This window comes from Piliocolobus tephrosceles, chromosome 3 (genome assembly GCF_002776525.5).
Source record: "Piliocolobus tephrosceles isolate RC106 chromosome 3, ASM277652v3, whole genome shotgun sequence".
Taxonomy (NCBI): domain Eukaryota; kingdom Metazoa; phylum Chordata; class Mammalia; order Primates; family Cercopithecidae; genus Piliocolobus; species Piliocolobus tephrosceles.
Genome location: NC_045436.1, coordinates 13,584,162 through 13,595,800, shown reverse-complemented (window position 1 = coordinate 13,595,800; position 11,639 = coordinate 13,584,162). Strand labels below are relative to the sequence as shown.

At 39.1% G+C, this 11,639-nt stretch overlaps 1 protein-coding gene across 1 annotated transcript; it reads right to left on the bottom strand.

Moving 5' to 3' along the window:
- Positions 1-11,639, bottom strand: SPATA4 (spermatogenesis associated 4). The gene is made up of 6 exons (XM_023226835.1): positions 11,318-11,639; positions 9,373-9,502; positions 8,875-8,993; positions 8,544-8,764; positions 4,429-4,545; positions 1-230 (listed from the first exon to the last, which is right to left on the bottom strand). Exons 1-6 carry the CDS (start codon positions 11,533-11,535, stop codon positions 118-120), a joined length of 918 nt encoding a protein of 305 aa, XP_023082603.1. The 5' UTR covers positions 11,536-11,639; the 3' UTR covers positions 1-117.

Below are 11,639 nucleotides of genomic sequence, written 5' to 3'. Positions count from 1 at the left end.
TGGAAAAGACACCACTCTATTTATTATTGAAATACATTCAATACTGGGTGATTCTGTTTCTTTATTATGGCGAGAGATGATGGCATCATTTCTTCAAAGCCATTTGACAGGTGCTTTTCAAGGTTTCTTTTCCATGTTTCTGATAGGTTTCATAACAGAGTAATGAGAATGTTGTCCAGCTTGCTTCACATGTATTTCTCTATGTGAATTGCCACCATTACCTATATTTGCTGGGGCATTTAAATAAAATTAAAATCAATTCATGGTTACTAAATGTTTATACAAGCATCAACATGTCTAATATATCAAATATATGCAGAATGATTGGCAACAGGTCGAGCACAGAATCTAAATGCCTGGTAAACAAGAATATTTAAATCACACATTATAGTACTCATGGATTAAAAAAAGTCTGAATGTCAGCCACTTTAAAAAGTCATCAGCCTAAAAATCTCCAGGGCTTATTTTGGTGCATCTGATACTGAATATGACCCAACTATTCTTAGATATTGCTTCAGAAAGCAGCTGAGGCAACAGTAGCACAATTTTATACTTAGATTTGACAAACGTCCATGATTCATAATACAGTTTTTGGAACTCTGATTACACTGAGGCATTCCAGCTAGCCACCCAGACTCTGTAGGTCACTCAGTTCTAATGGGAGGGGCCAGTGGCAACTAAGACATCTATATTCCTTTGGCCCATAATTTTGCTAGATACTAAATTTAAGTAAACAAGTAGAGGAACTTGAGTGTTATAAAAAGAAAAAAGCAAAGGTAATAACCTATATTATGATTAATTTTGGCCACCCTGTTTGATAATTAGAAGATTTTCAGATGAACAGCCTGTGATTTCAGTGTCATTATATGAAATCTTAGATGGTAACATAGAGTTCAGTTCCTACAGTCTAGTGTTTTTGCATCTCCTCCTCCCATTAACTATCAAACTGTGGTAGCTGACCTGAACTATTTACTCTACCCTCTTATCAGAAACTGAAAAGAAGTCCTTTGAACAAATTTAGAAAAAAAGATTTAACACTTAGTAGTTCTCATCTCAACCAAAGCTGAATCCACATCATTCATTCATTTACTGTGTGCCTAGATTAAGAGAATCCAAGTATATATCTGGATTGAGACAAGTAAAAAAAAAAAAAACATGTATGTTCACCTTCCCATCCTGATCTACCTTGTCCAGTGAAGGCTTCCATAAAACCATCTCTTTTTCCAAAGAGAGCAAGACTATTGATGTGAAAGCGAATCATAAAAGAGTATCCAGAGAATCATAAAAAAAGAGCAGTAGAGAATAAAATGGGAGGAGTTATTTATGGCAGCTTATACATTATTAAAATTGTAAAAGCAAAAATTCATTTTACTTGGAATCCTGATCTGAAGTAATGATAGCATGTAGTTTTTCTAAAAACTCGTATGTGAACCTTGAAGATTTTCAAAAAAGATAACAAAAATGAGAAATACTCTTTAGCAATTCAAATATCAGCAGGCATCAATTTCGGTCTCTAGTCTATTTGCATCTCTTTCTTACACAGGAAGGAAGCCGTGCTGTGACTCATTACTACGACTTTCTACCTTTCACTGCAGGTCCCAAAGCAGGTGGCCCTGCTCTTTCCCTGCCCCAGTGAAATTCAGTCAATCATAAGGGGAACGAGGCAAGCAAGTTAAAAACAAAAACAAAACTTACCTGCAGTTTCCTTTCTGTTTGGAGGAAAGGAGGCAAGATGGTGCACTTCCGGGTTCTTCATCCCCCCCTCCCAACTTTTCCGCGCGAAAATGCAGCCGGCGACCCGGGAAGGTGCAGACCAACTGGGCATGCGCCAGGTGACGTCGATCCGAAGAGACCAAGATTTACCTGGTCGCACCTGCGGAACGCCCCTGACACGCCCGTGCCCCACCTGTTGCCCTCCCACTCCTAGAAAAGCCGCTCTCGGCCATTGAGCCACGCAGACTTCCCAGCTTCCCACTGCTGTCCGGACTGTTGAAACTCCCTCCCAGAGCTTGTGGGGGGGACTCTGCCGGCCTTCTTTGCCGGAGGCCGACAGACTTCTTCTCCACACCTTAGGTTACTAAAATAAACTTGCAGTTTTGCTCCTGACCTTTGCCTACTCGCTGGTTCTTTTGCGCTCGCTCTGGTGGTCTTAGAAAAACAAGTCACTTTCCATACCTCCTGATCCCCTCCTCCCATGCTCACCCTACCACTGTGGCTTCACCTCCCTCCCTGCTGGAACTTTCACCACAAATGTCACCAACAGAAGAAGGTTAAGGCAGGCTGAAGGACAGGATATATTCCTGGAATCTAAAGGTGAAACTATGGATGCATTTTATTCATTGAAACATTTGTTTTGTTTTGTTTTGTTTTGTTTTTTTGAGATGGAGTCTCGCTCTGTTGCCCAGGCTGGAGTGCAGTGGCGCCATCTCGGCTCACTGCAAGCTCCACGTCCCGGGTTCACGACATTCTCCTGCTTCAGCCTCCCAAATAGCTGGGACTACAGGTGCCTGCCACCACGCCCAGCTACATTTTTTTTGTTTTGTTTTGTTTTGTTTTGTTTTGAGACGGAGTCTGGCTCTGTTGCCCAGGCTGGAGTGCAGTGGCCGGATCTCAGCTCACTGCAAGCTCCGCCTCCCAGGTTCACGACATTCTCCTGCCTCAGCCTCCAGAGTAGCTGGGACTACAGGCACCCGCCACCTCGCCCGGCTAATTTTTTGTATTTTTTAGTAGAGACGGGGTTTCACCGTGTTAGCCAGGATGGTCTCGATCTCCTGACCTTGTGATCCGCCCGTCTCGGCCTCCCAAAGTGCTGGGATTACAGGCTTGAGCCACGGCGCCCGGCCCATTGAAACACTGTTATCCACTTCCGTTGGATTCTATTATGCTTACTATGCCTCAGGTGGATGAAGAGTTAAAGGGATTTTGATGGGCTGGTCTGATGTTTGGAAATTAAAAAGTGTGCTGTGAGGAACACTAGTTATACAAGGCCATTAAACAAAGCAAAACCAAATAGTGACGTGTGATCAAATAGAGTTTGGAAAACATTTCATTCTGCCTCTCTTCTCTTTAGTATTTACAATGCATATTAGCATATTAAAGGTTCTGAGAAATCATAAATTTTTTTTGTTTTTTTGTTTTTGTTTTTTTTTTTTAGTTTAAAAAAAGGAAAATTGGCAGGGCTCTCAAAGACTCTATGTAAACAAAGAACTTTTATCCCCGGTGAAATGCCTCAACAGGTCAGGAAACAATCTGTAGCAGAGGTCCACACACATTTTCTGTAAAGGGCTGGAGAGTAAATATTTTAGGCTTTGTGGTAGGCTTGCCAGATAAAATATAGGACACCTAGTTAAATTTGAATTTTAGATAAATAGTGAATAATTTTTAGTAAAAATATGTCCTAAATATGTCCTCAAAGGTATTTGTTGCATTGTCCTGTGTTTTTATTTGCTAAATCTGGCAACTCAACTTTCTAGGCTAGACAGTCACTTTGGCAACTACTCAAACCAACTGTTGTAGTGTCAAAGCAGCCATAAGCAAGACATAAATTGAGCAGGAGTGGCTTTGTTCCCTGTTATTTATGGGCACAGGAACTTGAATTTCATAGCATTTTTATGTGTCAGGAATTACTATTATTCTTTTGATTTTTTTTTTTTAAAACCATTAAATCCAAGCAGTTTAGGAGGCCGAGGAGGGCAGATTGCCTGACCTCAGAAGCTCGAGACCAGCCTGGGCAACAGGGTGAAACCCCATCTCTACTAAAATACAAAAAATTAGCCAGGTGTGGCAGCGTGCATTGTAGTCCCAGATACTCAGGAGGCTGAGTCAGGAGAAACGTTTGAACCCAGGAGGTGGAAGTTGCAATGAGCTGAGATCGCACCACTGCACTCCAGCCTGGGTGACAGAGTGAGACTCCATCTCCAAAAAAAAAGTAAAAACTATTTTTAACTTGTGAACTGTACAAAAATAGACAACAGGCTGAATTTGGACTGTGGGCTAGAGTTTGCTGTCGTATAAATGCTTTCTGAATTAACAGGGTTTAATCAAGTGACTTCTCGTAATACAACTGATTGAGAATTCTTAGTATGCAATTATCTATATCTGTCTCAGGACTCACGGACTCATCTTCTGACTTCTAAAGAACTGAGCTTTCAAGTCTATGAGCCTGACGTTTTTTGGACTCGCCTATTTAAGCATAAATCAGAACTCAAGTGGATCTGACTGTAGCAGGCTGGGTAGGGGGCAGCGACTTAGCGGACCACATGTTCCTTTCACTTACCATAAAGAACTGCATACCAATGTACTTGACAGTGTAGGACTGAAAGTTGACCTACGCCAACATTTTAACTATTTAACCGTTTTTAAAAATTTTAATTGAAGAAAGTCAAGCAAAAAACAATCAATTTTAAGAAGCAAAGAGTTAAAACTTACGTAAAACAGGGGCAACTCTTCCTCTTGTAACTTTGGAATTATATCTGTGTCCAGAGGCTTGAGTAGGAAGGTGATTGAGAGTAGCTTCTCCCACTGTTGGTTTCACATCAAACCATTCTATAAAATATGAACACATAAGTTATTTCTTAAAAAGTCTTAATGGCCATTGTCAAAGTAAGATGTCATAATTTAAAAATTAAGTAAATTATTTAAATTTCTGCTTATCATATTCCTGAGTAATGTGAATACATAGATTAATAATCCCTCCCCTCATTGCTCACAATATATTTAATACACAAAATAATTACTTTAAAGGTAATATGTTTATGTTCCTGTTAGTCTTTGGTAAGTTTCTATTCAATTATAAAGTGCATACAAAAAGGTAAAGAAACAATAAGTGTAATTCACTCCCATGAGCTTGTGGAGTGAATACACCTAGGGTACCATCATCCAGATCAAGAAATGATGTATTACCAGTACCCCAAAGCCCCCTCATGTCTTTCCAAGACAGTATTCTAAAAGGAAAGTGCTATCCTGACTTCTGTCATCGTAGGTTAGTTTTATCTAGTTTTATATTTGATAAAATCATGCAGTATCTTTGATTTTGCAAACATTTTATATGATAAAAATTGTGAATTAAAATTATTTCCATGTTTCCCATATTTCCTTTTAACTAATCCTGTAAGCTGCAATACTTGGGCAATTTTCTTGTGCTTCTAAAGATCACTTCCTCCTCTGCATCTGCAGCTCATCCTTCACTGAGGCTTGAAGAAGTTGCTAAGTTAATTGCTACTCACCAGTCATACTCTATCAACACTAAACACAACTCTGGTCAGTAACATTGCCAGAACTATAATTATCATAATTAATTACTTTGGCCACAAATGAGAAACGTTTAAAATCAGCAGTCTCAGGAATCAAGACTGGAGAAAGAGTACTGTTCAAGATTTGGAAAGGTTGAGATGATCTGTAGCCAAAGAACAAATGTGTTCAAAAGACAACAGAGATGCAGGTTAGTTTTTACAAAGATAGACTTTTAAACAAAAGTCAATGATGTCTGATTTGTGGTGTTAAAATATAACCGAACAGAACTAAAATGCCAGACAACAAAAGAACTGAAAGGAGGTGAAGGGGTGGCAGGGAGGATCGGTGTCATAGGGTTCTAAGGTCCTTGCAGTTTCAGGAAGAGAGTGAAGATATTAATTTTAGACTAAGGTAAGTATGCATGCTAAAATGTATAGATAAGCACTAAAAAGAGTAGAGATTTAAAATGTTCAGAATTAGTGGGAAAAAATCTTTGGAAAAAAAATTTGGTCCAAAAAAAGAAAAGATAGGTAAGATGAAGACAAGAAACAGAAAAAGAGAGAGAGAGAAAAAAAAACTCAAAGTAGTATGTTAGATATGAATACATATAACAATGGGCAGTATTAATAAATTCATAACAATAAAACTTACTGTGAATGAAATGGAAACAACACTTCATAGAAGAACAAATTTTAAGACTTTACAAAGTATCAACACTAATTCTAAAGCAATAATAATTAAGACAAGATGCTAAAGTGACACACATGTAGACAAAGTTGAATAGAAGGCTCAGAAACAGACCCATACATACACACCAACTGAAACACGAGAGGGCATTACGAATAAGTGAGGAAAGGATAGACTACTCAAAACGTGGGGCTGAGACAATCGCTTCTTCATGTGGATTGCAGATGAAGTAACAGCTTACAAGTTTTCACTTTAACCAACTTAAACTTTAAAAGGTTTAAACCTTAAAAGGTTTCACTTTAATCAATTTAAACATATGAGGATATATTTATAATCTCATTATGGGAACAGTGTTAACTATGGAGCTTGTATTCGATTTTCATTCCTGCCATAACAAATTACCACAAATATCATGACTTAAAACAGCAATTTTTATCTCACAGTACAGAAGTCTGGGTCCTCTATTTAGAGTCTCAGAGGCTGAAAGCAAGGTATTGGCAGGGCTGCATTCCTTTCTGGAAGTTCTGGGGATGAATCTTCTCCCAGGCTCGCTCAGCTCGTTGGTAGAATGCAGTTTCTTATCTTTGCAGGACTGAGGCCCCTGTTTTTTGCCTGGCTCTCAGCCCAAGGTAATTCTTTCCTCCTGGAAGCTGCACCACATACCTTCTCATGCTTTCCATGTTATCTCTTGCAGCAATAGCAGATTGAGACCTTATCACACTCCAGATCTCTTACTTCTCCTTCTGCTACATGTGTCTGATTCCAGCTGAAGAAAGATCTCTGCTTCTAAGGGTTTATGTGATTAGATCAGGTCTGCCTGAATAAGCCAGCATACACACCCTATCTTGGGGTCCATAACTTTAATTACATCTGCAAAGTCTCTTTTGCCATGTAAATATCATATTCACACGTTTCAGGGATTAGGACATGGATAGCAGGGGGGCTTATTCTGCCTACTATGGAGTATCATAAAATCAACTAAACTTAAAAATATATATGAATGAAATAAAAAAATAACATACAAATATTATGTATAGGTAAATGAAATAAAGAATAATATATAAATAGTAAGTATAGTTTGGTGGGTTTTTTTGTTTTGTTTTTTGTTTTTGTTTTTGAGACGGAGTCTCGCTGTGTCGCCCAGGCTGGAGTGCAGTGGCACATTCCCGGCGCACTGCAACCTCTGCCTCCTGGGTTCAAGCCATTCTCCTGCCTCAACCTCCCCAGTAACTGGGATTATAGGCACCCGCCACCACACCCAGCTAATTTTTGTATTTTTATTAGAGACCGGATTTCACCATGTTGGGCTGGCGGGTCGCAAATTTTTGACCTCATGATCCGCCTGCCTTAGCCTCCTGAAGTGCTGGGATTACAGGTGTGAGCCACTGCGCCGGGTCTAGATTTTTAAATCAAGGAATTACAAACAAAGGCAGCAGGATGGTAGTTACCCTTGGAAGGGAATGTGGAGAATGCAGTCCAAGGACACAAAGGGGAAGGTAAGGCATTAGTAAGGTTCTATTTTTTTAACCTGCGTAGGGATATACAAATGTGTTTTCATCGTTAGTCATCTTCTTTAAATTGTACATATACATTATGTACTTGCATGTGTGATAAATATCACAGCGAAATGTTAATGTTTAAAAACATCCAAAATGTTTCAAGATAAAGTTCTCCTCATTAATAACCTGAATTATTTCTTTACTCACGAATTCATGAGTAAAGCCAGAGATGAGAAAAATCAAGGAAGAGAAAACAAAATATAAGACATGGAAGAATGGACAGAGTAAGGAAGGACCAAACCTAAAATATCCATCTCACAATTTTAGGAGATGTTAAAATTGGTGCTTTCCTCTCTTGCTAGAAACCAGAGAGAAAATGGTTTTCTTCAGAAAAAGTTCACAGGTGAGAGAAATCCTAATGACCTACATCTGCCTCTTTTCCTGAATGTTTGGGTGCCACAGAAATGATGTGGTCTCTATAGATGTCTGGAATCAAGTGAAATAAGATTTCAATACATGAGTGGTATCCTGAGTAACTGCTAGAAAAACAAACAAATATGGAGCGAAAGTTCAATTACTCTGCCACCTGCCAGTGATTCTGGCAAATGCAGATAGCAAATGCTTTGTTTGGGTACTTAGAGAATGATTTCAGTGGTATCTCTGGAAAGTTGCCATGATAGTCCCAATATGCTCTACCATCTACATTCTAACAAGCCTACTATGGAAAGGATAACATTGTACACAGTGTAGACAGCATCCACAGTGAATCATGGTAATCCAGGCTTTTCCCAAGGGATGAGTGTCCTGCTTAACTTTTAAACTCCTTAGTTACTTGATATGTGAACTTATTTCTTGTGAAAGTTTACATGAATCTTTCATAAACATACATTTTTCTAAAAGAAGTGTCTGTATACTATGTTAACCTATGCCTTCATCAAAAAAATTGATTTATAAACCACTCCAATGCTAATAAATCATTTCACTGCTAGCATTAAAGAAGTAATTACCCTTTAAACCAGGTACAGAAGATGGCAAAATGGGCCAGTGCAGACATTTCTTTCATCTGTGCTCAAGAATAGCCTGACAGAGCTTGGAAGAACTCAGCCGTTTCCAAGGAAAACTTACCTGGATTCAATTTTCTGCCTAATTTTCTTTGCAACATATGTAAAAGAATGAGGAACTCTGCTTTCAGTTCATTGTTCAGCATGTTGGGATTGCTTAGTAATTCTGATAACCTAATGTTATCTTTAATAGACTTTGAAGCTGTAGACCTGGAAACCAGGGGTAAATGCATCTGGTAACTATAGTCCGTGAAATTCACAAAGTCATCCTGGATACTTTTAATTCTGGAAATAAAAAAGAAAATACTGTTGACAAGCAACATTTTAGTAATGAGATTTATATTATCAAAAGTTTCATATTAAATCGCATTACTAGGAAATTACAAAGAACTTACTCTCGATGTGTTAATAAAGTGTAAACCTCTTCTATCAATATTTCAGGCACTCCAGCTTTACAATGAATTGTTCCATGGATTAGTTCTTTAGGTAATTTAAATTTTTTTCTTGCCAGGAACTTTAATAGTAGAAAGAAAATGTTTTTATCATAAGAAATTCTATAAAAATCTCCAAGTACCATGAATTCACTTTAATCACCCTTTTATTTACCTATCAAGTCTTTTTTTGTGTTTAACGCATGAGTTATTAAAAGATAATATTCAGCAGTGAAACCAATCAGTATTTATCACGCTAATGGAAAGCATTATGCTCAGTTTCATAGGTGACTCATGACATAAACAGTTGGAATTTAATAAACTTTGTGATACACAGGAACAAGCTGCCAATTCAGTATCACACAGTCACACACACATACCTGTAGAGATCCAGGAAATTAGGATGGCACACTTTAAAACAAACATCTTAACAGTTAAAAGTGTAAATGATTGCTAACATACCTTCTCCAACTGTGCCCAGTTATCCAGCTTGACTTTTAAAGAGGTCCCATTTTCAAAGGATGATAATTCAAGTTCGCAGGGGAAATATATACTGAATATTTCTGCAATTAGGAAGCCATTTGAAAAATCTCTGATCCATGGCAATTAGGAAATGAAATAAAGTGTAGTTAATTATGCAGTTTGTATTATAATTAACACTAGCCTAATATTCCATACTAAAAGTATCTTGTAAAATGAGCGTTGTTGGATCGATGCTCTAAGGAGATTTTCTACTGTGGAATTTTGCTAAGATTATGTACATTTCAAAGGCTTTGGTGTTCTTTTGATGAACCCAAACTGTTAATTTGTATTGAATCCTCATTTCAACAAGATTCCCAGGTGATTCATATGCTCTTTAAAGTTTCAGAGGCATCTTTGTAAGAAATACTGAAGACAAATTAGTAAACTAGTCCCCCGCTTATCTGCAGTTTTGCTTTCTGCAGTTTCAGTTACCTTGGGTCAACCACAGTCAGAAAATATTAAACGGAAAATTCAAGAAATAATTTGTAACTTTTAAATTGTACTCTGTTCTGGGAGTGTGATGAAATCTCCCTGCCTGCTCTGTGTTGCCTAGGATGTGACTCCTCCCTTTGTCCAGAGTCTCCACGTTGTAGAAATCAGTCACCTTTTAGTTATCAGATCAACTGTACAGTGTGATTTGCTTGTGTGCAAGTCACTCTAATTTTGTTTCATAATGACCCCAAAGTGCAAGAGTAGTGATGCTGGTGATTCAGATATGCCACAGAAAAACCATAAAATTCTTCCTCTAGGTGAAAAGATGAAAGTTCTTGACTTAATAGAAAGTTGTAAGAATGGTTAGAATGGTAGGAATGAATCTTATATCCCTGAAATATGAAGAAAAAGAAAGTCTTGATAGTTTCACCATCACACTTCAAACTGAAAAACTTTCAGCCACAGTGTGTGATAAGTGCTTAGTTAAGATTTTTAGAAAGGCATTAAATTTGTGGATGGAAGACATACACAGAAATGTGTTCTGACAGAGGGTTCTGTAGTATCCACAGTTCCAGGCATCCACTGTCGATCTTGGAACCTATGCCTCTCTGATAAGGAGAGACTAAACCAGAGTTCTGCAAAAGATTCATTGCCTTAATTTTTACAGAATTTAGTTTGGATTCCCAGAGCAAATATTAACTGCCACTTACGTACAAAGTGCCTACAATTAAGCAGCAACTTTAAAAACTTGTTGATAACTCTCAAACTAGATGCCATCTCTGACAGAGGGTAAACTGATCCTTACCAGTATATATATATGTGTATATTTATATATATACTTTATACCTTTTTTTTTTTTTTTTTTTTGAGACAGAGTCTTACCCTGCCACCGAGGCTGGAGTGCAGCGGCGTAATCTCAGCTCACTGCAACCTCTGCCTCCCGGGTTCAAGAACTCTCCTGCCTGCAGCCTCCCCAGTAGCTGGGATTACAGGCACCAACCACCACGCCCAGCTAATTTTTGTATTTTTAGTAGAGATCGGGTTTCAGCATGTTGGCCAGGCTGTTATTGAACTCCTGACCTCAGGTGATCCGCCTCCCTCGGCTCCCAAGGTGCTGGGATTACAGTCATGAGGAACTGTGCCTGGCCATCCTTACCAGTATTAATGCCCAATGTCACTAAAGTAAAAGCTTTGACTATTTTAATATTTTTTGTAGTCACCAAAGCGTTCGATATTGTCTACAATTTAATGATTGCTTGATTGAGTAAACAAAATGTTTCTTGATATTTTGTTAAAACCTTGCTCCCTAATAGCATTTTCGTGTGTATGTGTGGGTGAGGGGTCTTGATTTGAAACATAAGCCAGGCCAGGGTAGGCAATCTGAGGTCTGGCAGGCGGTGGAAAGCAGGTGGGGCGCCCACCGAAGGGGCCTAGGCCTGGCTTACTCAAGCACCTGTTGATGTTCCTGGGGAAGAAGCTGAGATCCAGACCCTGAAGCCAACGCAGAACGGAACGAGACAGGTGGGAGGTCTTCGGGGCATGCGGATAGACCAGACACTTCTTAGGCCTCCCTCGAATGGGAGCTGCTAGCTGTGGCGAAAGTGACGGTGACTTGGCTAGGGCTGCCGCCGTCAGTGTCAAATACCCTTTTCCCCGGCCGGCGGCAGCCATAGCGCTTTCTGGGTTGCTACGGCAACAGCAGAAGGCAGGGCGGGGCCTTAGAGCTGGCGGGGCGGCCTCGTGGGGGCGCGGCGGAGTCTTCTGGGTCGCAACAT

Coding starts and splice junctions, on each gene's coding strand:
- SPATA4 (XM_023226835.1), bottom strand. CDS start 11,535: ATGGCTGCCGCCGGCCGGGGAAAAGGGTATTTGACACTGACGGCGGCA. Junction 9,503..11,317: donor TTCCCCAGGAACATCAACAG/GTGCTTGAGTAA, acceptor GCCATGGATCAG/AGATTTTTCAAATGGCTTCC. Junction 4,546..8,543: donor AGGCAGAAAATTGAATCCAG/GTAAGTTTTCCT, acceptor CATATTTTATAG/AATGGTTTGATGTGAAACCA.